We start from the raw sequence: 26857 nt of genomic DNA on the forward strand, positions 1-26857 counted from the left end.
ACTGTACGCGTCGCTTTAAAGAGACATAAAATGATACATACTGGTGAAACCCCATACGCTTGTGATATTTGTTCTTATTCTTGCAAGACCGTTTATACATTAAAACAACATAAAAAGAAACACACTGATGATAAACCATATTCATGTCATGTATGTTCTTTTACTTGTGCGACGTCCCGAACGCTGAAACGACATGAGAAAAAGCATAAAATTGATGAAAACCCAAACATAACATAGATAAAAACTGTTTTACATAATATAAAGGCCTAATTATACTAGCAGACACACAGATCCAATCTGTTATGTACTTCAGGAAGGAAGGCAAAGGAAACAGGTAGCTAGGGTTGACAGGAACATGATGTGGTTTGATGTTGTTATCCTTCCTTCGTCTCCTTATTAGTGCAACTCCTGAGTAGTATTCACAGCTGTTACGTTTAAAGCCCGTCGTCTTGAAGGTCAAGTGATTTACCTTCTAGGATGTATTTAGACTAGACGGCGAGAAGATGATCGGGAAACAATAAGCTTTCACAAAATTTAAAGCATTAAAGTTTATTCAACGGAAATGCAAGTACATATACAGCGGACAAGATATAGGTATGCGTTACAAAGAATTAAAAATAATGTAACGAAGGGCGCGAGGGGCGTGTCCCTTTTATACATTTTTTGTGATATCATTTTAATTAGGTACCTAGTTTCTTGTATGATATACGGTGTACCAGGTCATTGCCCACTGAAGAAGGAAGCCGATACATTACACGACTGGTCCTACTTTTCGCCCCTCCCGTTGTCTATGGATGACCTGTCATTGCCTATCGAGTGCTCATACTGACGCGTCTGTCGTATTCACTTGTCGGAGTATACATAGTTTCAGATTTCTTTCAGATTATTTTTACGTATCTTGGAGACCTTGGAGTACATCTGATTTAGTGCTAATGTGTTATTAATAATTGGAAGTGACGATCAAAGCAATTCTTCTGTGCATAATAATATCATAATATACTAGGACGTTTATCAATGTGACAGTCGATTCTAAACGCCAACAACTAATAACTTATTTATACTCTTCAGTCATTATAGAATACCAAATTCTGCTTGCAAGTACGTTATCAATAAATAGTATGGCAGTGGACAACTCGTTGCTTGTCAGAACACAACAGAACATGACAAAACAGAACAGTGACAAAACAGAACAGCTAGTGGAAAAAAGAAACATTAATTTTTGTGGATTCTATTTAGGTTAGTGAAGACCTCCGACTTCCTGACTAGCTCAGGCACTTGGAAGTGAAGGTTCATTAATGTGGAGGAACGGGCAGGAATCTCATAGACGTGGAGTAACCAAGAAGTTACGGTAGAGAAAAAAAGTCGATAACTCAAGAAAACACTGGTTAAACTTCATAACTGGTATATTATCAATGTTGTTACACAATTTAACTTATGGTCACCCTTTATTCAAAAGTTTATAATCAAATGTCAGTGAAATAATGTTTATATGTAACTAGATTCTCGTTAAACAATCACGATAAGTCGAATGTCAAAATTATTTAACGTCTACAAGCCACAATTATCCAAAAGGAAAAGGTCTGAATTGTTCGGATCCGAAATTCACAAGTAAATTATGAAAAGTCATTTATTTAAATCTCGAAATTCTAAAAAATAACCACATTTATTAATTATTAAGTAAAAATTAATTCGAATATTATTAATTAATTATTTAAAAATTAACTTGATTATTATTAACTAATTATTTAACATTAACTTAATTATTTCTAATTAGTTATGCAGACGAGATCGTGAGGGTCCCGGGGCAACAAAGCGTCGCCGAGGCGATCCCCGGAATCCACAAAACAGACTGATATCGGATTTTAGAATCTTGCCTTTTTATCCGTTAGGGGTGGTCGTATTTCTTACCCATTCACACCGATACCGCCATATGCTACACATTAAATTTATATAAGGTTGACGGATGTCAGTCTATCAACCAAACATATAGTGATGTCGATGTACATAATATGATTAATATTAATATTACTTTAATTACATTAATTACCATATACTATTAACGCCCGTCCATATGTCTCACTTTATTATTTCGCTAACCCATTGCATATTACATTTCATTAACCATTATATTACAATTATACATTACCAATTATCTTACAACCAAATCATATTTTATATTTAATCTATCTTAATTAACCCTTTACCTTAGCATATTATATTTAGTCAAAACATGGTCTGTGACCGACTTATCTCTTCCACAGTTCACCCTGAGAAGTGGTGGGACCTGCCAGAGCAAACTGCGGGACTTCTACATATATTAAATATTGTTCTGCTTTGTCGAGGGTCGTAATCATCTAACCGGTGGTACATTGACTACCAGGATCAGACCGAGCGGCTGGGAGGCACTACTCCTTATGCGAGCGCCCCCCACAGGGGCGGAAAATTAAGTGTGCGTCATTAGGTTAAGTTAGGTCATTATTTCGTTGCACTAGTCACCCAATCATTTTGAACATATTATATTGATTAAGATGAGATATCCTAAGCTTGCCGGCAACAGCGAGTTAAGTCCCATTTATTTGAGGCTTTCTAGCGATTAAGTATATAATTTGATGTATTATGGCGTATTGTAAATCTTCTTTCGACCATGTCCGATCCTAATAGGATCATAAGGGCCGCCACAGGGTGGAGGTTTGTATTTACGGATTTTATTTTTACGAGAAATGGATGTCAGCCACTTGCTCTACCTATTAGGTCCATACTCTGACTCATACACATATTGAAAAACGTGTACTTGCCAGACCCAGGTTCGAACCTGGGACCCTCTATAGGCCGGCGTTTAAGCCACAAGGCTATCGTGGGTGTATTGAAAATCTGTGCTATTAAAAATCTATCAATATAATAGAGATAATAATATGACGATTTCAATATCAAATTTATATTTTTCCTGAAAGGTTATAGTTATATTGATCGTTGTTCTGTTTTGTCATGGAACCTTAATTCCTCAACACGAAGCTCAATTTGTGCATGTCAGAAAGACCATATTATTATAAATGTAATGTTATGTTTTAAAAATAAATACGGTCAGGATTAATGGAGTTGTCCCTAGTCGGTAAAAGCGATAATCCTTTAATTTTATTTAATATGATTTTTATATTGCTAACTGCAATTCAATCAATTAAAATGCTACCTATTCAAATCTTGTGTGTTTGTTTAATAATTTTATATTGAAAACTATAATTTTCCACAAACATAATACCTACCTACCTACCTATTATATTGCATGGCCAAAAAATCTTCTCAGATAAACACATAGTGACACCAAAAAAAGTATCATGCCTCAAGGAAATCAACTCCAAAACCCTAAAGAGGCCGGATTTATTTTCGAACTGACTCATATAGAGATATAAGCAGTTTTGACGTCGAGCCATATCAGTTTTATAACACTAAATTCAATTTTTTCACTTTTCCCTGATTTTTTTTCTCCAACATTTTATAGCTTTGTCACATTCAGTTTGTTCGCTAGATACCTATGATCTTATAAGATCGGGCATGGTCAAAATATGTAGATATTATATAAATAACACACAAAACTAAATGCGTCTATTCGACACTTGCACTCTGGCGGTGCTGATTTACGGTAGCGAATCATAGAACCTTTATGAAGGATCAGAGCAACCGTATACTATGCGTTGAAAAATGTTGTTTGCGACGTACCTATAGGTACACTTACTATGTGTAGGTTGTATAACTTTATGAGAATTTTAACCTGACTTGCTGTTCTTCAAGCCAAGTGGATTCCGACATCTTGAAAGCCGTTGAACACTACATGAAGCGCCTAGTTTCAAAAGCCCCTAAAATGGTTTTTGATTTTTTTTTGAGTTAGATATGTATTTAGATAGATATTTTTGTTAGCTATATTATGATGGCCAAAAATTGATCTTTAAAAAAACGCCAAAAACCATTAATACGTATGATCATAAATAATGGTAAATTTCAAAACCCGCTAAAATGGTAGGGTGTGGTTTTCAAATACCTCTAAAATGGAAAACCAAAATACTCTTCAGAATACATCGAATTAAAAAAAAATACATAAAGTTCACAAATTTAATAGATACCTATGATTTTTTCAAAACTACCTGAAATCGTTTATATCATTTTTCTCATAACTACTTAAAATCGTTTAAGGAGCTTTTGAAACTAGGCACTTCACATAATATCTATATAGTGTATACTGTGGCGCTACGGGATGCTGGTTGACTCGCAATAGCAAATGAAGACTGGCGAGCGACCGAAATTCTTAGAGACACCGTGTAGTGACTATTTGCTCCAGATAAGGGGTAGAGGTCGCCAAAAATAAGAAAAGAAGATGAAAGCATCCGACTTCATGCATTGCCTGCGAATTGCCCGCCTCAAACGTATTTTAAAATGGCCGTTAAAAGTGCCAATATAGGTACATAATTCCGTCAACCTTTCCAACACCACGTCACGTCATTGTTGTCACACGAATTATTCTGCAAAAAATGAATAAGTAATAGTATATTGTGTTATTATTATACATCAAATTAGTCAAAAATACTGCCTACTTATAATTTTCACAATATTACAATACTTACTTAATTTTTGTAAGTACCTACCTACTAAAATCAGCATTCAAAACATATGGCAGCACTGCTACCATTTTTGACGTACAACATTCAACTTGTAAAACTAGGTACACTATGTTAAACCATAATTCAAAAGTTGAAGTTGGTGTAAGATGAAGTAGTGATCCATTGCCGACTCAAGTAGATAGTTGGAGATGTCGCTGAGTGATCAAATTTAGACATTGCTTATGGTATATTAGTCTATGGTCACGAATGCTATTAATCGTATTCTGACTGTACTAACAAGCTCCTGTCACATTTTAACAAGAGATAACTACGATGGATATAAAACGTGAAGCAGATTCAACTGGATCCGATGAAGAAAGCCTGCATTGGTTTGATGTCCCCATAGATCGTCCAATAAGCCCGGACCCTGACATTCGTATCAAACAAGAGAATGCCGACGATGACAGCTGTTATTTTGAGGTTATATTAGAACTAATTATGTATGTTTTAATTCATGGCACGTCTCCTAGAACAAGGATTTCCAACTTCAAGTCGTCTGTGAATCCTGTGATATACCATACTCCATCATTTGTCAATCTTTAACTTGAACAAACGTATTATATTTGGCTCTGGTTAATTGTACAACACTCATCTTTCACCAAAGTAATACGTAGGTACCTACTCAGTTGCATGATACTTGTTGCAATCATCGTTGAAATGTGTAATCGTCATCATTATCAGCCTGAATCTATCCACTGCTGGATGAAGGCCTCTCCAAGCTGATTCCACTTCACTCGGTACTGTGCGTTGCGTTGCCACGTACGTCCGCAGAACTTTATCATTAAATTTCATCGATCCAGCGGCCTCTAGGTCTACCTTGCGGACGTTTTGTACTTCTTGGATACCACTGGATGACTAATTTTGTCCAACGATTGTCCCTTATTTGAGCGGTGTCCAGCCCATTTCCATTTGAGGTTTTTTGCGAACTCTATTACATCGCAATGTCTAGTCTGTCTCCTTATCCACTCATTCCTCTTTTTGTCATTTTGCGTTATTCCCAGCATGCACCTGTCCATACTACGTTGTGCTACTCTTAAGTTTCCGGATCTCTCTTTTACTTAGGGTCCATGTTTCACAAGCATCACATATGCAAATTGCGTAATAGTTCCATCGAAACCCAAATTCAATCCAAAGTAAATGTATCTGAAACCGTGGACTCGCAATATTGTCTATTGAAGCAGAGATGCCATTTAAATAAGATTTAGTAATATATATTTTGTTAGTAATGTATGACTTTATATAACACATTTCTTAGATATTAGTCGTGAAAGGATGATATAAATACTGTATAAAAATGAGACGGCATTTTGGCGCTGCCTACGGCGGCAGTTTGACAAGGGGCGTAACACTGTCAGTCTGTATTGATAATTATCATCGAAAAATACATCAAAGAATATAGGCATGATTACGTGTACCTATGCTTGCTATACGTCATACTGTACTAGATCCGACGGTATAGCTTGGAAAATCCAACGAATATTGCCCTTTTTTGTACAAAGTTATCTTTGAGACTATCTATAACGCAATGAGGGTTTAAAATAATATATTGTTTGGCATACATTTATTAATATGATTTTTTACTTTTATATTCCAGATCCCTCTAGCAGAACCGAACGCCATAAAATCTGATACTGAACTTTTGCAAGGCATCAAATAGCTGGAACATCTTATTCAGATTGCGGTCCAATCAAACAGGTACACTGTTAATATAAGCTGATACCAATTAATTGATGAAAATCGTATACCTACCAGTGGTGAAAGGTGGAGGTAGGCCATTAAAATCCGACATAAATAGTACATACACACCACCATGGCCCTCACAAAGGGGGGGGGGGGCTGACAGGGCTCTAGCCTGGAAATTGGCTCAGGAAAGGCCCGGCTTGGCGAATCGACCAGTTAAGTGATTTAATACTTTGGACGCTGAAGACGCACCTGGCGCGTAATGAGCAGGCGATCGATGTAATTAACGTACATTTTAAAGGTGGTAATTAAAAAATCATTATCTAGTCAGCAGTGAATGAGACAGACATTACAAATTCTCTCGAATAGTAAACAAAAATTTATCTTCAATATTATTATTATTATTTAAAATTATGTGGTTGTACTGTTATAATGAGACATCACATCTGTTTGATTTGCAATACTATTTTAGCATCACATAAATTTAAAGCTTTTAAAGTAAACAACGTAATATAACATAAACATTTATGTACCCACTTGACTATGTCAATTTAAGAAATGTTCAAAGTGATCTCACAGCATTCAGGTCACCATTTATAAGCAGTAAATTAACTAAAATAACGTCTTAAAGCACACCTGCAGAAATAAATAGAGTGATATATGTATCTTTTTATACAAATAACACTTTAAAACCAAAGTAAGAAAATATCTCAACAGGTGCATCTTTCTCACCCCCTTTTAAAATACTGACACGAGTTAAGACATACACTTAACTGTTATTATTTACGAGTTCATGCAATCTGTTCCCACCTATGTGGGGTAAACGCCTGCACGTAACTATGTTGATTTAAACAGATGCATCATTATGAAATGGATCTCACGCTTTTGCAAGCTTAGAGATGAACCAGAAAAAGCACTTAACTGGTAAACATCAAATATTATTTACGACCCTCTGTTCAATACTTGAAGTAAAGCAATTTGTTATCTACATTAATTGCACAAAATGTGCATCTTTTTGGGTTATATATATATTCAGATCTTACACACTCTTTAACCTTTTTGACCCGAACTAGAAAACCCACTAACCATTATTAGTGTTATTTATTGTTGATGTAAGTAGATGTGATAATAAACACCTGCACAGTCGAATAATGTCATAAATGTTATTTCTTGTTAATGTAAAAGCATATATCATAACGGACACGTGCAGTCTGTTCAAGTCAAAAACCCATTAAAGAGAATAGTATAAAACCTCAGGAAATGTTACCCCTGTTTGTCTTTTGTTTCCAACCAATGTACAGCACGTAACCTTTGTCTGCCAAACATTTTTGTACTAAAATTATTACTGAAATAAATAGTAATGCTTTACTTCGCGTAAAACTCTATTCTTCATCGTGTTCATAATCAATTATAAACGCTCACCGCTCAAAGCATCCTAGAAGGTAAATCCCCTGACAAAATTACCTTCAAGACGTACAGTCTATAAATGTACAAGAAAACTGTGAAGAATTACACCGAGGAGTCTCACAGAGTGTCCCAATTCTGGTAAGAACTTAAGGAAGGTTAACACCATCAAACAGTATAAGATACCTGCCAGCCAGATCATCTACTTCCTCAAGGTACTCATCACTAGGACATAACAGTACGATATAATTTTTAACTGTGTATCGATACTTGACACCATAATTCAAATAGATGAATTCAAATATACAAAAAACACTAAAACACATTAATTTTACCGTGTACACCATTTTTTTGAAAACACTGCTGTAGAGCGTCACATTGCCTTTATCTTTAGCGATAGGTAAGGGGACCGTCAAAGATCCTAGCCTGGGGGCCGGCTTCAGGATGTGGGGGCCCTGCACACCACTCTTTGTCTGTCAAACGTACCTATTTATTTCCATTGAATTAAGACTACAATGTGTATATTATGTTTTTAAAAATCAATTAAAAACCTGCTTATCCAAGCCATAGTATATAATAGTCAAAAAATGTTGGTACATTTATAAAATATCTCAAATTATGCCATTAAATCATACATAATTTTAAATATTTTGTACATAGAATAGGCAGCGTTTAATGTCTATATGTAATACGTATTATTAATTCAACGAAAACAAATAAGTATGACTGACAGGGTCTAGGACGATTTGTCACCGGGACAACTAGACGCCACGGAATTCGAAAATAAATAGACGTTAGATACTTATAGGTACTTAAAAAAATATTTAATATTATTATTTTTATTTAAATGATTATTTTATGATTTAATAGTTGGTGAGAATGTAAATATGCAGACGTAAATAATGATTTAATCGTGCATATGTTTCAGTTCCAACGAAAAAAGAGTTTTTTATTTCATATAAAGCCTTAGGCATGGTAATTCTCAATCCGCAATAAAGAATACATTATGTTAAGAGTAAAATGAATTAAAACTACTAAGTAGTAGATAGAAACTGATTAAAATACCTCGTCTACGTTCTGTATACGTGTCTACGACAGTGCGGCGTCCAATTGTCAGGAGTCCAGTCATCCCATTCCCTGACTGACAAGTGTTTAGTGTACAATACTTTTGTCAAATCGCCAAAACTATCATGTTTTGGTTTAAATAACATGGTTTCATCGAATTTTAAAAACTAACCAACGCCATCTGCAAATTGTATTCTTACTTCAATGAATACAAATAAGCGTGACTGACAAAGTTTACTATGCACTATTTATGTCGAATCTTAATAGCCTACCTCCACCCTTCGCCATTAATACATACTTATATTTACGTTAAGATTGGCAGGAGTAACTTACTAAGTTAGAAGTTCATGCACTTTGCCTGTTATTATACAATTCGTGGAATTCTATGTTTTTTTTTGTAATACATCCTGATCTAGCTTTCCTCAAACGTTTTGTTTAAAAGTTACAAATATTAATACTTACGTGTTGGATATTATAATTTTCTTCCTAACACTGTCAACTACAGGATCTTTGATGGGGATTTATGGTAATAAATTTTAGTTAAATGGTATCAGTATAAATTATAACATAAGTTTTTATTTTTATAATTTACACTTATATCACTTCATATTGTGTAAAACAGTGGTTTCCAAGCTTTATGTTACTACGCCTCCATACACGGGAGTTATAATTTAAGTATATTAATCATCATATAGGTATCACATCAAATTGTAATGCACAACCACATGTTTAAAATATTTAACAGTCTTGAAATAAAGCACCGCCTTTTTTTACCATTAATAAAATAATGTGAAAAGTGCATTAGCAAACTAACAAGAACTCAGTAAATAGATTTTTGTTTGCTTCAATATATCTGGCACAGAAATCATTTAAAAATGGAAACATGGCGAACTTATTTTTATTGTAATAATTTTGATTTTCAAAGCTCCAACTTTTTATGAATGTCTTTTTAAATCAGTGAATGCATTAGTGGTCCTTGCATTGATTTATTCACTCATTTTTTTTATATCAACCAAATAGACAAGTTTATCAACAAAATTATCGTTCCTAAACAAATTTGCCTCAAATTTCAACATTGTGATTTGACCCTTTTATTTAATTTTTTTCACGAGATAGCCAGCGCGCTTGACAATAGTATAGAAGTGAGGTATTATAAAATTTGACTCCATATATTCAGACAGGTTTGCAAACAACCTTTTATAGGACTGTTTTTTATGTAGTTTATAACTAGCGGCCGTTTTAAACTATGCATTTGCAAACTGTAAACCTGTGGCTGCATTAATTGTGTTAAACTTTTCACGCCTCCTTTTGCAACAGTTTGCAACAGCTTCCCAGTTTGGAAATCGCTGGTGTAAAATAAGCGTTATTTTAATATTACAATTTTGTATGTACATGTTTAAAATATAACTGTGTTTTTTATAGAGAGTCACAGAAGATCACAATACCGATGGCACACCATTACCTAGTACAAGTAGCAGTCGCTGGCAGTTAGATAATCAGAAAGATGTCCACAAACTCGTGATAAAAAATCAATCTGAAATAACTGTCGTTGAGCAAAACATCAAGAAAGAAATTTCATTACATAATTCAAAAGTTGTTCGGAAAAGAAGCGATAAACTTTTAATCTTACCTAAAATTGAAAAACCGTATAACTGTAATGTATGCTCATATACATGCAAGACACGCAGCGCTCTAAAAATACATTAAATTTAAACATACGGGCGAGAAACCATATACCTGTGATGTATGCTCTTTTAAATTCTCGCATGCCTCTACTATCAGATTACATAAAATGACACATACTGGTGCAAAGCCATACGAATGCGATGTGTGCTCTTCGAAATTCTCAAACGGCACTACTCTCAAATTACATAAAATGTTACACACTGGTGAAAGACCTTATGAATGCGATATTTGCTCATATAAATGCAAGGTGCAAGCTGCTCTTAAAAAGCATAAAATAACTCATACTGGCGAAAGACCTTTTGGATGTGATGTATGCCCATATAAATGTACTGAAAGATCCGCTCTTAGAATACATAAAATGATTCATACAGGTGAAACCCCGTTTAACTGCGACATTTGTTCTTATTCATGCAAGACGCTTTATAATTTAAAATTACATAAAGAAGTACACAGTGGTCAAAAACCGTACTCATGTGATGTTTGCTCATTTACTTGTGCGGCATCTCGAATGCTAAAAAAGCATAAGAAAAAGCATGAAATCAATGAAATTGATGAAAAACCATACACATGTGATGTTTGCTCATTTGCATGTAAATCGATTCCGACATTAAAATTACATAAACTATGATATACAGTAATAATAAACTATAAACACGTAGATTAGTATTTCAAAATTATATGTAAGTATTTTTTTAATATAATAAGAGATCAAAAAACGGTTCTACGACGATTTGGCGCCGGTACAATTGGGTGCAACGCAATCGATAAAATTTGAATATATATAAACGTTCGTGAAATAAAGGTTCTTTTAAAATATATATTTTTTAATATCATTATATATATTTAATAATTTAATAACACCCACGGTGGCCGCGCGGCTTAAGCGTTGGACTATCACGCCGTGGGTCCCAGGTTCGAATCCTGGGACTGGCAAGTACACATATTGTTTTTCAATTTATGTGTGAGTCAGGGTATGGACCTAATAGGTTGAGCAAGTGGCTGACATCCATTTTTCGTAAAAAAACAAAATCTGTTAATACAAACCTCTACTCAGTGGAAGCGAATATGATCCTATCGGACATGGTCGGAATTTATATTTAAATTATTATCTTATACTTGGTGAGAATTTAAATAATGATTTGTAATCGTGCATATTACGTTTATGTTCCAACGAGAAGCGAGTTCTTTTATTTTTTAAAAAAGCCTCAGGCATGATAATTCTCAATCCTCAATAATAAAAAACAATATGTGAAGAGCGAAATGAATTAAAACTACTAAATAGTAAATAGATACTGATTAAAATTCCTCGTCCTCTTTCTGTAAACAATGCTAACGAACATCTATTTATTTAATTCGACAGTGCGGCGCCCAGTTGTACCATTCCCCAAAAAACTTTATATGAAAACTATTACAAATACAGGCAAGATACTATAACACATATCAACAAGCGATCGAAGTATTTCATCAAGCAATAGATAACCAAAGATCAAACTGCTTTCTTATGAGCAAGTAAACTAGGAACTCTGGAATAAATTCTGAATGTTAGTCAGGTTGTTGATTGAAAATGAATGTAGATTTCAATAGTTCTATGACTCTGTGCATGAAAGAACTCATAAGGCACTTGGTTGTGTGCAATGGAACTATAATATTATTATGTTGCCAAATTATCTTTATAACTTACTTAAATTTTGTTTTTAATCAACGTAGGTATATGTTATATGCTAATAAAATACCTAATATTTTTTTATGTTACTTTTGGGAAGATTTATTTTATTCACTTTAATACAGATTATTACTTTTTTTCGGGTTATTTGTATTTGCTGTGCCATGAAACAAATACTTTCCATACCTATTGTTATATTTAAAATAAACATTACATACAATATTCATTAATTCGACTGGTCACACCGACTTGTCTTTGGACGAACTATCTTCGCGAATCGTGTGGACAAAGTTAGCGCTGTTGGTATTTTCCGGACACAATGCCAGGTCGCGTGGAGTGACGATAAAAACATGGCTTTTTCATTCTGGCTGCCGCCCAGAACAGTCGTGCTCCGTTTGGGTATACCCAATATTAATCATGGACGTCACCTAACGGACCACGATGCAGCCGTCGTGTCAAGAGTCTCTGATCGTTCCAATTTGGGTATTCTAAAACTATTTATTTGATTCACCATTCTTCCTTTATTTCTTTTCAAACTTAGCCGCTTGTATTTAAAGTTAATACTTCAAATTTCAGTATCGAGCTGCTTAATATCCATTTAATGTATTTTTAAGTTCTTGTCTGTGATAATAATATAGTTTCTGTCAAGTATAAATCGCTCTTTTATTTTATTTGTTCCTATATTCCACACTGTTAAATATTTATTATCTTTCACGGTCGTGAGATCGTGAGGCGCCTAGAAATTTATTATGTATATCGTAAACCCTGGATTGCACGAGCCTTCAGCCATGTAATCCCTTTTTAAATTCAAATTACAGTTATCAGTTGCGAGATTTCTGACGGATAGCGGAGTTCGGCTTGGAAAAGATCAGGTAATTTTACGACGCGGTTCCTTGTCTCATGCTCATGCTTTACTATTAACTATTTTATTTTATTTTATAGAAACCCCTTTATTTTGTAATTGAGACGTCAAAAATCACAATTACAAAATTATATATAACACTATTCCCATTCAGGTAAAAAAATGGCAATAATACTATTGGTTTAAATGGTTTACATGAAACAGGAAAAAGGGGTCATGGAATACCATTGGGAGAATACTACTATAGAACATTGGACTGCCCTTAACTTTAGCGATAGGCTGGGGCACCCTCCAAAGATCGTGGCCTGAGGGCACGTTTCAGGATGTGGAGATCATGGTTACTTCATCGAAGTGTGGTAGGGGAAGCAGGTTAGGTTTCTAATACAAAAGCGGCTCGCGTCACGTCAAAAGTTGGAAACAAATAAATAATAACTAGAAATTATCAATTTCAATCATTATATTTAGATAAACTGAAAATTACTCATTACAAAATTAAGACAGCCACAATATGACATGGAAAACAAAAAATAGTTTTAAAAATGTATAAAAAAACAAAGAAATAAAATCAGCATTAGAAAATGATAATAAAAATTAAATAATAAAAAAAGTCGATTTAATTTATTTTTGACATATTGGACACTTTACAAATTATAAATTCAAGACTTTCACAACATAACATAGCAGAAAAACTAAGAAATGTGTAAGAGAATATAACCAATATGCTTCCAAAACGATAAATTAAATAAAACTACACGGAAGCACAACAAATACGCTAAGTAGACACTATCAAAATATATACTTAAACATAATTTTTAAAACACTTCTAAGAAAATATAATAGAAACAATCTTTTTGAAAAATGTAAGACACCCCGCAGGAATCGAACCTGCATCTCTTGGGTATCGCTCCCATATATATACATATAATATATATTATATAATAGCACAACATGGTATGGAGAGGTGTATGCTGGGCATAACGCGAAAGGACAAAAAGAGGAATGAGTGGATAAGGAAGCAGACAAGGGTTTGCGATTTAATAGATTTTATTAAAAGCCTTAAATGGAGATGGGCTGGAGACATAGCTCGAAGAAGAGACAATCGTTGGACAAATCTTGTCATCCAGTGGTATCCAAGAAGTACAAAACGTCCGCAAGGTAGACCTAGAGGCCGCTGGAACGATGAAATAATAAAGTTGTGCGGAAGTACGTGGCAACGCAATGCACAGGAGAGAAGTGGAAGCAGCTTGACGAGGCCATCATCCAGCAGTGGATAGATTCAGGCTGATGATGATGATATGATAATATTTCGTCGGTTATAACCACGGTTCTACGAGAGTAGGGATTCCAATCCCGGGATCCCGAGCTATTTTCGATACCTATGAATCCCGGGATTGATAAACATAATCCCGAAACTTTAGGGATTGATCTTTTTATCAATTTTTATGGAAAATAAAATAAAAACAAAAATATAACAGAAAAAATACTTTTGATAACAAATAACTACATTAGAAATAAACTGAGTTTGAATGAAGTTTGATTTATATCCATGTTTAAGTTGCCGATTCATTCTATTTTTTCACATAAATTATTAAAAAATAGAAAGATTGGAAAAAAAACAATGCTTAGCACTATTAACAAAATATTTCCACCACGATCTCATACGTTTTACTGCAGTTTCATATTTGGCTGTCTAATTAGATTTATGAAGTGGAAAGGCCATAAGTACACCATGATTTGCTTCACTATTTTAAATCTCGCTAACCTTTTCATTAAGTCTTTACTATCAGAAACACCAATCTCATATTAAATTCACATTATTATTTATATTACAATATTATTTACTCCATTAAACTTATGTATTTCCAAGATTGAACGTATACAATATTAACATTAAATGTCTTAAATAGTATAAATTATACTAGATTTATTTTTGATCGATTTTATCAATGTTATTTGTAAATATAAATTTTTTATATAAACAATGGAAATAAAATGCCAATCCCGGGATTGTCAAATTGTAATCCCGAAATCCCGGGATCAGAATTTTGGCTTAGGATTGGATTCCCTATACGAGAGAATAATAACATCGCACAGTTTTTTTCACTAAGTATGAATCTTTTCGTGTTTCTTCAAGTGGCTGGATTGGGAGCAACGATAATCACAAATACTACACTTGAACGGCTTTTCACCACTATGGATCATTTGATGTCTCTGGAAATTATGAACGTTTACAGTGATGTAATCGCATAAACTACACTTGAAGGTTTTTTTTGAACTGTGAGCCATTTCATGTATACGCAAACGGCTTTCTCCGTTGCATTTAAAACTACACAAGCCGCAACTAAATTTTTTTTCAACATGAATCAATTTGTGTTTCTTAAGGTTTTCTGCGGATTTAGTTTTGTAGTCACATAAATGGCAATCAAATGACTTTTCTTTACTATGAACAATTTTATGGGCATTTAAATATCTTACAGTTTTACATTTAAAATCACACAAATCGCAACTTAAAGGTGTATTCGTACAATGAATTGCATTATTATGACGATTTAGTATACTAATATCCTTGCATTTAAAATCGCACAAACTACACTTAAACGGTTTTTCTTCACTATGGATTAGTTTATGTCTCTTTAAACTTGCGGAAACTGTACATCCGTAGTCACAAATATTGCATCTAAAAGGTTTTTCTCCGTTATGGCTCATGTTATGTGTTTTTAGTTTCTCTGCTGATTTGCATTTATAATCACATAACATGCAAACAAAAGGGTTTTCTCCGGTGTGTGTCATTATATGTCTTTCTAAGTAACGTGCCGTTCTGCATTTAAATTCACATAAAGTACATTTAAATGGTTTTACATCATTATGAATAAGGGAGTGTTTTTTTAAAGTAGTCATAGTTTTGAATTTGTCATTACAAACACTGCACGTGTACGGTTTTTCATTGCTATGACTCAATTCATGTGCTTTTAAATTATTCAAACGACTTGCAGTATAATCGCACAAACTGCAAATGAAAGGCTTTTCACTACTATGAACCAATTTATGTATATTTAAATAACGCGCGGATTTGCATTTGTAATCACATAGTGTACACTTAAATGGTTTTTCGGTGCTATGAAGAAATTTATGTGTCTTTAAAGAACTCAGGGATTTGAATATGTAATCGCATTCTTCGCACTTAAAGAGTTTTTCAACACTTTTAACAGACCCATGCATGTTTAATTGAGATGGGTTTAATAAATTGTTGCTTTCTTTTAAACGCTTAAATTTACTTTTACTATTACTATGTGCAATTTTGTGGTGTTTCATAATACCTATCGTAGGGAAAAAAGTAAAACACACGTCACACACAAAATTTCTGTCATAAAAAGAACCTCTATTTAATTTCAGGCAGATTTCTTTTTCGATTACGAGCTTCATTTCCTTTTTAATGTCTTGGTCGTGTAGTTCAATTTGAGTATACGCCAGGTCTAACTGATTGCCTTTAACGTCTAATCCTTTGTAGTCACTTTGAGACAATTCCAAATTATTTTTGTGGTCTTCAGTCATTTTTGTTGTCTTCAAATCCGTTTTATTGTCACTGATATTAAAATCTGTTTTCATTTCACATTTTATTTTAAGGAGTACCTGCGGGCAATTGTAATAAAATATTAGTATAAACAAAATAATTACAAGATAAAAAGACTTTTTATATACAACGTTTTTAAATTTTCGGTTGAATCATATAAACTTGACTTGCTAGCTTAAGCGATCAAAAAAAATGTACTTGATAGAAATAATACTGAAATGTCATTTTAATTTCCATAGTAACGCACGTATATATTAATAATTAAGTTGCTAGGACCATCCGCTTAGCAACCAATAATGGTGTCGAAATAACTTTTCTTACAAAACAGAATTATCTAAAAATAATTTCAATTCTACTTAAAGATGGCTATGTAAAAATGCATTGGCATCGTGTTCTGATATATTCTTAAAGTTTCAAATGTCTAGCTAGTCGGGAAGTTAGTTAAAAATCGATTGCAAGATTTGTACCGGATAAACAACCACCGGACAAAGAAGAATACGACCTAATAAAAACGTTGTAAAACACAGTGCAAATAGTAGGTAAATCCATGGCTATGTGCGTGTAAACAAGTCAGTTTTGACGAAGCGGCTTTCAAGGTTCAGTGCATAAGACGAAGGTCTTTCTCCGGGAGCTCCGGGTCCGATCCGGTGAGGACACAACATATTTATGCGATTTTCTCAAAGCCTGAGTGTGTTTCTGATTGTTTCACACCAATAACTTGTTTTCCCTCCAGCAACCACTACGTCTCCTTACCCGTTATGCAGGCTTATACCATGGCGTAACGAACGTTAGGCGCTCTTCATATTCGTGCTGAAAGTGTCCCAGAAGCAACATCCCAAGACTAAAACAACAAACTACAATTGACGGTGGTATGTATGACGAACTCACTGTGAGATGAAGTGCATTTAGGCGCCTAAATATTATCTTCAAACGATAACTCCCCACTGTGTGTTAAGCGTCTTAAGTGTTCAACCGAAGTGTGTTAAAAAAACTCCTGTAGGTATGCATATGACACATGGTCTCTTAATGTAAGAGAAATCTCAATATTACAAGTAGCGCAACGTGACATGGAAATGACATGTTGGGCATGACGCAGAAAGATCACAAAAAAACCAATGGAGAAGCACACAAAAGTACGCGATGGGTTAGAGGTGTCTGAGAAATGTACCGGGCATGTCGCTCGGCGAGTGGACAACCGCTGGAAAAATGCCGTCATGCAGTAGTATGCGAGGGGCGATAAACGTCCATGAGAATGCCATACGAGATGCACTCATAAAGTTCGGTGGATGTAAGTGGCAGTAAAGAAATAGGTATCAATAACAGTGGGGGGAGTTTGGGAAGGCCTTCATCTAACAGCGGATCGCCCCAGCTGATTATGTTGATGAATAATGAAAAATGATTTTTTATAATACTAATGATAGGTCAACAACATAGCAAAGGATTGTCAATTATTTAAAATATATATATAAGACTCAAAATAACCTGATTCAGTGGCCTGTATTCCGAGTAGGAGCATCCAGCTACGGGGGGGTTATCATAACTGAATTGACGTATTTCATCTTTGATAAAAACGCCTTCAATCTCCGACTTTATATTGGACAGGTCTGTCGAAAGAATCTGTAAAAGAATAAACAAATAATGTGTAACACTAGTCAAGTATACCTATAATTATAAAATAAATTTTCCATGTGGTTTCGGCTGGAATCTGGAAATATATACGTATACAGTTAGCCGTACCATAGTTATCCGTTTGTAACACTCTAAGCCACAAGGCCCAATGACGGTAGTGTAGTAAAACAATAGTATAATTATTAGTAAAAGATGTGAAAGCTTAGCTTACCCAAGCTTACACAAAATCACATAAATGTATTGTAACCTCGCTGGATATGAAGCCCGGAGTATTGGTACATTATAGCGCCTGTACACATGCATGGAATTACTGTCGGCATTTGTGCTTATTTTAAACTGTCTTGACAATAACTGTTTACACGTAAAAGTGCTCCAATCTCATTCTTCAAGAGTAAGCGAGACGTAAGGTTGTCATTTTATGGTACTTTTTGACAGGACGTATTGAAAATTGGAGCTCAAAATGTGTAGTTCGTTTTTTTAACGGCATGTTCGCCCCTATCACTTTACTGCGCAGGCGCAGATTGAAAATAATCTTACTTGCGCGTAATAAATCATAACAATTTGGAATCTTCTAATCTTGTTTGCTTTATGCACGCAATCTTGCCAACTGCAGGATAATACATGTTTCCCCATACATTTTCTTACTGTGCACAATACATCCTTGCACGTGTAAACGGGGTATTACTGTCTGCAATGGTCCGCGAAGACCGCATTGGTTTTTATTAATGTCAATACTATATGGATATAGTTCACTGAGCTAACGGTAAACTGTTGTACGTCGAAATGTAATGAAATTACAATGTTTTCTTTGTATTTCGCCGCGGTTTAAAAACATAATATGTTGCATATTATGCAAACACGCAATTGTGGGATATGTTTACTTTTCCCCTGCTAATTATTGTAAGAGGCGTGATCTCGTGAAGTGTTGTTTGACATAGTCCATTGCCGACTCAAGTAGAAAGCCGATACATTCTCAACGACTGGTCCTACCTTGCCGCCCCTCCCGTTGTTTTCTATGGATGACCAGTCATTACCAGTCATTGTTCTATAGAGTGTACATACTGACGAGTCTGTCGTGTTCACACAGGGAATGGTTTGATTTGGATATATGAGATACATATGATAAATAATACACTAGCATTAACACACCTTCTACAATAATGTAATGCATACCTAGATCAATGCTACATATTTTTTGGAAATTGATATTACGACCGCTTTTGTGTGAAGACTAGTCTGACTTTGACAGCTGATGAATAACAGGAATGTAAATTATATTTAAACATACTTAACACTGATAGTTCATAATATATTTGATTTGAGAATATTTTATAATTGAATTTGAAACGAGAAAGGGCGAATCAATATGTCAAGCAATCTAGGATCTGATTTTGACAGCTGAACAGTGGCCCACTCGTTGCTTGTGCAAAAAGACGTGCTCAAGCTTTATTAATCTAGAGATGGCGCTGCATAGTCACATTTTTATTAGGTACTAATTGGATTTTCTACACTGTGTGTAATTCAACAACAATTTTAAAACATGAATTAAGTTTTAAACAAATGTTTGTGAATTACGATAAGCATTTCGAAAAACACTGTGTGCAATAAAGTTGTTTACTATAATTATTAGTGAAATCCTAAACAATTTGTTTGCGGGCAAAAGTATTTCGGCATGGACTTCTCTTACACTAACTTAAACCAGAAAACTATATTAACTCGGCCACATTATGAGAATACAAACGTAGATACAGCATTATCCAAGTTATTGTTTAAGGAAAGATCAGAAAGATCGTCTGGGCTGAATAACCTCCATGATTGGCACGTGTGGCCGACTTCTGTTAGAGATTGACCACCGCAATGCTTAGATTAATAAAGCCTGAGCATAACTTTTTTCACAAGCAACGAGTGGCCCACTTTTCAGCCGTCAAAATCAGATACCAGATTGCTTGACATATTGATTAGCCCTTTCTCGTTTTAAATTGAATTATAAAAAATTCTTAAATCAAATATATTCACTATCAGTGTTATTTATAAATAATATACATTTCTGTTATTCATCAGCTGTCAAAGTCAGACAAGTCCTTAACACAAAAACCGATGGTGATATCGATTTCCTAAAAATATGTAGCATTGATCTATGCATTACATTTGTAGATGTGTTAATGTAAGTGTATTATTTATCATGTAACTCATATATCCAAATCAAACCATTCCCTGTGTGAACACAACAGATGCGTCAGTATGTGCACTCTATAGACAAAGACAGGCAATGACAGGTCATCCGTAGACAACAGCGGGAGGGGCGAAAAAAGTAAGACCAGTCGTTGTGAATGTATCAGCTTTCTACTTGAGTCGGCAATGGGTTGGCAATGGCAAAAATTTATCGAAAAAGTGCATTTGACAAACAACTTACCATTGAGTTACAACTGGTGTCGTTGGCATCCTCTTTCTTGATAAAGTCATGGGAATCCGGGATGCTTGGATGCGTTTTGGCCACACCAGACCAATGAGGACCTTCTGTTTCAGATGCATCGTCGGCTGGTTCACGTTTTATATCCATTCTGCTATTTAATGATAAATGTGTAAGATTTATCGCTACAGTCACAAGCGACGACGGTTACGTGGCAGCCGTGACAATAGCCAATTTACCAAAGATAATAAATGTTAATAGTATTGCCAGTGGGTAATAATAGTATAAATTAGAATCTAACCTAAACTGCGATTAATAACAATTTAACTATTTACTAATCATTTATAATCTTAAGAGGGATAATTTATTATTTTGTATGAATGAACATGTTCGTCTTTTCGTGGCTTATAAAATCCACAGATAATACTTAATACAGCGATTTCCAACCTGGTGCCTCCCTGGGGAGGCGCGGAGTATTGCAAAGGGAGGCGTGAAAAGTTGTACACAATTAGGTATTAATGTAGCCACAGGTTTTCAGTTTGCAAATTCATAGTTTATAAAACGGCCGCTAGTTAAATACTACATAAAAAACAGTCCTATAAAAGGTTGTTTGCAAACCTGTCTGAAAATATGGAGACTAATTTTATAATACCTCACTTCTATATTGTTGTGAAGTTCGCTGGTTATCTCGTGAATAATTTAAATAAAAGGGTCAAATCATAATGTTGAAATTTGAGGAAAATTTGTTTAGGAACGATAATTTTGTTGTTAAACTTGTCTATTTGGTTGAAATTAAAAAAAAATGGTTGAATAAATCAATGCAAGGACCACTAATACATTCTCTGATTTAAAAAGGCATTCATAAAAAATTGGAGATTTGGAAAAAAAAAATTCAAAAAAAATAAGTTCGACATGTTTCCACTTTTAAATGATTTCTGTGCCAGATATATTGAAGCAAACAAAAATCTATTTACTGAGTTCTTGATTACTTTACTAATGCACTTTTCATATTATTTAATTAATAGTAAAAAAGTCGCGGCGCTGCTTTGTTTCAGAGTTGTTAAATATTTTAAATATGTGGTTGTGTGTTGCAATTTGATGTGACACCTATATAATCATTGATATGCTTAAATGATAACTATATTAGGAAACACAATATTAGAGCACGTAACCTCAGCGATAGGTAGGTGGGCCCGCCAAAGATCTTGGCCTGGGGGCCTGCTTCAGTGAACGATGATGAATTTGGATTGACTACTATTGAAATTGATTTGCCTAGTACAAAGTAAACTCCACCCGTCTCGATATTATAAAAGTGTACCTCCTTAGTGTTCTCGTGTTAAAAATTAATCGAACAAAAACTATCCTACCTTAATAAAAGCGAATACCGTGAGATCAACTCCTATAATAACGTAAGTATCGTGCTTAATCTAAGACCCCTTTAAATGAAAAATCAAAGTAATAAGACCAATGCTTGTTCATGCCCAATTGTAATAAAACATAATTCTGCGCGGAATTATAAAAAAAAAAAATTGTGTTATAAATTTTATACTTTTGTCAATATAATGTGATGCCAATCCCCGTATGTCTCTCTCACCAAAAAAAAAATGCCAGACACGAAGGACTCATTAGCACATGAGTTCATAAAGGTAATAAAGGTAAAAGAAAATGTGAAGATAATTATTTTAAATGCAGTGTCATGGCACGCAGTGACGTCCCGTGGGGGTAGGTAGATTGAGCGTCGCTTGGGGGCGGCAGCTACCCAAAGGGCGGCAAATCGAAGCGAATCATTGGGTATATATAGAAATAGTAATACCTAATCTTAGTAATAACGGAAAAATCTTTCCATTACAAAAATATACTTAATAATAGTTTAATAGTTAGTATTAATATATATCATAGTTTTAACAGAAACTTTTTTGTTGGGTTCACGATGTTTAGTTTACTTCCGTGTTCCTTGGACATCACGTTCTTCGTGAACAGCAATGACACGTGTACACCTAATTTAAAATGTATCTGAATATGTTTGCCAGTCACTAGCGAGTTTTGGAAGTTGTCAGGTGTATTTTTAACTGTACCTATCTGAAACCGTAGCCTCGCAATATTGTCTATTGAAGCAGGGATGGCATTTAGATTTAGTGGTATATCTTGTTAGTAATGTATCCATACAACACATTTCTTAGATATTGGAGTCACGAAAGGATGATAAAAAGTACTTTATAAAAAAATGTGGCATTTTGACACTGTCTATGGGCGGCATTTTGTCTAAGAACGTCACTGATGGCACAGCAGGATCATTTACATATAAACACCTTTTATATTTAAACTGATTTTATTAGAAGCTAATTAATATAATACATATAAATGACAGATTATATTTTAGACAATAATTTGTTACGGTATGGTTTAATACAGTGAATGCAGTCCATGCGTTTTATCAAGATATAAGATTGAATGTAAACTAAATTGTAAAGTTATTTTGATTACGTAAGCATAATATAAAACAAACGTTCATATAATGCCGGGTCCACACCGAAAACAAGTCGCGCGACAACTATTTAAATTTTACGATAAGCATGATAATTATCGTAAAATTTCTTAAGCAATTATGATAATTATCGTAAAATTAAACGAGTTGTCGCGCGACTTGTTGCCGGTGTGGCCGCACTTTTACGCATGGCATTCTCAGACAACAATATCCGTTAGAAATAAATTTGAGAGCGATAAATCATATCTTTATCAAACGCATTGACAGACATTCACTGTACTTTTTACTAACACTTGATAAGAATAATATAAAGATAAGCTCAAATTGCGAAGCTATAACATCGTATACGAAAACTTAAATCTAACATTGTTTACAGATTATAAAATATCATTTGCCATCACGATCTCTCAGAGCACAGCACAATCAATCTTCCACCTCTTTCACACACACTATAACATTATTATAAACTCTTACGAGCGACGTACATTTTTATTCTTAATACTAACACATTTTTAATTACATTCTTTATACATTTGTAATTACTTTTATTTACAATCTTATATTCTAACATATACAATTTTTTTAAACGGAAGATCTCGTTCATTATCTTTCATACCACCTTATCGGGTTATTCCATCCACGTCTTATATTGACAGGTTCGAAAACATAATATGACGTGACTTAAGCTATGCTTATATTATTAATAATCACGTCGCACGTCGCGTACTGCCACGGCGACAAATTTAGTCTATAGTTTCGCCATTTTGCAGAATATTTTAAACGATCACTAACTCCGTAAATTCAATGATGGAGAGTCCCAACTGTAATATATTTTTATTATTATTCATTATTCATCCTAATTTCAATTATTTTAACAGTTTCTAAGTATGCGTACGTGAAAATTACTTAAATAAATAATATTTTGAACAGAACTCAACCTTGCATACTATAGATAAAAGACAACATTCTTTGCAAAATACACAGTTCCAACCGCTAAAAACAGAAAACATTCGATTTTGACACGAGTCGAAAATTTGTATGCATATAGGAAAAAATAAAAAAACATTCATTGAGTCATGCGGGTGTCGATGCAGTGAGGTACACGTGACGTGAACTAATTGTTGTTATGGTGATTTCGGCAGATTTTGCTGACTGACAATGTTCATTGAAAGGTTCAAAATATGCTACGGGATGGCAGCATCAGTCTGATAACACTGTAAACACCAATAAAAACGACTTTATACTTTTTTCTGTATCGGCAGCATATTGTGACTTCATTTAATGTGCGCGACGTGCATCATCATGTAATCACAGCTTTATTCCTGAATATAATAATTATTTTAACCAATTAAGGAATTTGAGCACACGGTTCGTTTATTCAAGAGACTATTGGATCAGGCAAATGTTTAGGCCGTCCAAATATTCTACGGTGGACATCAGTATAGAACCAACGCCCGGTATTGTGTAGAGGTTTCAATATACCCCACAACTGACGCATTATTGTCTATGCCCATTTATGTAGCGTAAGACAATAATGCGAACAGGAAATTACAGCTGTCACAGTTGTCGGACTCCCAAAAGATAGTCTACACGCGCCGATAGTCCGTTCCCTTTTTTAATAACTAAATTCCAAAAGTATAATTTAAGAGCGTACATAAGTGAAACGGCAAATAATTTTAAACACTATTTGGGACGTAATTTCGGCCGCTACTATTATTACTTACTATACTATTATTATTAGTAATATAACAATAAACATAACATTAAATGGACGCATGCTGGATTTTTATGACAAATTATATTTCGTTTGGCTCGCGTCATTTGCACAATCCGCGCATCGCCTAGTCACGATCTTTTTAGACCATGCCTCAGCTGAGGTATAGCCTTAAATCTCACACTCAAACTTTTATCAATAATACTGTCATTATAATGTGCCGTGTATCGAACTTTATTTGAACCTGGAATAAATCTAATAATCACTGAATGTCTCAATCTACCTGCATCAGCACATGTCACACACAAGCAACCTTCTGAACAAACAACTATATACAACATCTATAAGTGTCTCATATTGGTTAATAGTACATGGTTGAGCTTTCTAAGTGGACTGTAATTATTTTGGGGGAGGATGAGGAGGTCGGAGACACTGACCTTTGTGATGATGTATGATGGCTGCGTGGTCTGGTTTCAACTTTCGCTCGCGCGTGATTGTTGTTTTGGGTCACCCGGTTGGTACACTTTTCACTTTGTGACACAGTTTATGGATTATATGTGAGGGTGTATGAATGATAATGATAGATTCTGAATGAGTCTGTATCTATTGAGTCAATCACTTAAGCGACTGAAAGCTATTAGAAGCCCACTCACGCCCGCTATCGAAATCCAACTGAATGTTCTTTGTAACACCGTCTCTTATGATCTGTAATTGCTTATTGATTGTCTGGTAACAATAAAACTGGGGATTAGGAGGTGGTTACCTAACCATTACATTAGACATTTTTTTTTAAATCGATACACGCTACTAACTGTTGTATGATGGAGTGGTCTGATTTTAATAGATAAATAACAAGAATGTATATATTCATAGATAATCCTGACAAAGTATTAACAAACTTAGGTTACATATACGATGTAGCTTAGTTAAAGTTCGTAAAGTGGTATAAAGAATATAATTCAATAAAAAATAGTTAAAATAATAGTCAATAAAAATGTAGTTATTCAACATAAAATAAGAAAAATATTTTGTTATACACATCGCATTGATGTCTTTTAAAGGTATGCATCATATTTTTTATGTCTTTTGAGAATATAAATGTACATGAACCTGCAATAACACGCATCGTATTTTTCACGAGTGTGTCATTGTTATCTTAAGAGATAAACATTTCGTATAAATTTATAAAATTACACGACGGATTGTTGTGGGTTTTCACCAATATGTGTCATTTTATGTGTTTTAAGACGATTATATCGCACAAATTTTTTAGGACAAATATCGCATTGATGTGGTTTTTCACCAGTATGCGTCATTTTATGATGCTTGAAATCAGTAAGTCGTAAGAATTTTTTAGAACACACATCGCATAGAAGTGGTTTTTCACCAGTATGTATCTTTTTATGTGTGTTGAGATTATCACGTCGTAGAAATTTTTTAGAACATACATCGCATTGATGTGGTTTTTCACCAAAATGTGCCATTTTATGCGTTTTTAGGTGATTAGATCTCAGAAATTTTTTTAAACACACATCGCATTGATACGGTTTTTCAGCAGTATGTATCATTTCATGTTTAATGAGAACATCAATTCCTATGAAATTTTTAAAACACACGTTGCATTGGTGTGGTTTTTTAACATGTGTCAATTGATGTATTTTAAGTGTATTAATTTTCAGGAATTTTATAAAACACACGTCGCATTGATGTGATTTTTTACCAGTATGAATCATTTTATGTCTCTTGAGAATATCATTTCGTGTGAATTTTTTTAAACACACATCACATTGATATAGCCTTTCACTGGTATGTATCATTTTATGTTTCGTAAGATATTCTATTCGAATGAATTTTTTGAAACACACGTCGCATTGATGTGATTTTTCACCAGTATGAGAAGTTTTATGTCTCTTGAGAATATCATTTCGTGTGAATTTTTTTAAACACACATCACATTGAAATCGCCTTTCACCGGTATGTGTCATTTTATGTGTATTGAGATGACCAATTTCTGTAAATTTTTCAAAACACACGTGGCA

The 26857-nt window shown here is 34.2% G+C and overlaps 1 protein-coding gene and 1 long non-coding RNA gene across 2 annotated transcripts; one reads left to right on the forward strand and one right to left on the reverse strand.

Annotated features, from left to right (window-relative positions):
- The first annotated feature begins 4839 nt into the window (after positions 1-4839).
- LOC147077154 (uncharacterized) lies at positions 4840-7280 on the forward strand. Its single transcript, XR_015069417.1, has 2 exons — positions 4840-5069; positions 6244-7280. It is a non-coding gene; the product is annotated as an uncharacterized LOC147077154 (long non-coding RNA).
- A 3692-nt stretch (positions 7281-10972) lies between these two features.
- Positions 10973-26386, reverse strand: LOC147077155 (uncharacterized). Its single transcript, XM_085941011.1, has 5 exons — positions 26242-26386; positions 20623-20804; positions 18063-18197; positions 16096-16639; positions 10973-10995 (listed from the first exon to the last, which is right to left on the reverse strand). The coding sequence occupies exons 1-5, from the start codon at positions 26384-26386 to the stop codon at positions 10973-10975; spliced, it is 1029 nt and encodes a 342-aa protein (XP_085797137.1).
- Positions 26387-26857: the final 471 nt, after the last annotated feature.

Source organism: Rhyacophila brunnea, unplaced genomic scaffold, assembly GCF_057557595.1.
Source record: "Rhyacophila brunnea isolate RB1 unplaced genomic scaffold, BYU_Rbru_1.0 scaffold_13, whole genome shotgun sequence".
Classification (NCBI taxonomy): Eukaryota; Metazoa; Arthropoda; class Insecta; order Trichoptera; family Rhyacophilidae; genus Rhyacophila; species Rhyacophila brunnea.

What these genes read in the sequence shown, in the direction of transcription:
- LOC147077155 (XM_085941011.1), bottom strand. Translation starts at nt 26,386, where the DNA reads ATGATACATACTGCTGAAAAACCGTATCAATGCGATGTGTGTTTAAAA. An exon ending in TTCTAAAAAATTTCTACGAC is followed by an intron (nt 20,805 to 26,241) that starts GTGATAATCTCA and finishes TTGTGACTGTAG; the next exon opens with CGATAAATCTTACACATTTA. An exon ending in ACACCAGTTGTAACTCAATG is followed by an intron (nt 18,198 to 20,622) that starts GTAAGTTGTTTG and finishes ATTCTTTTACAG; the next exon opens with ATTCTTTCGACAGACCTGTC.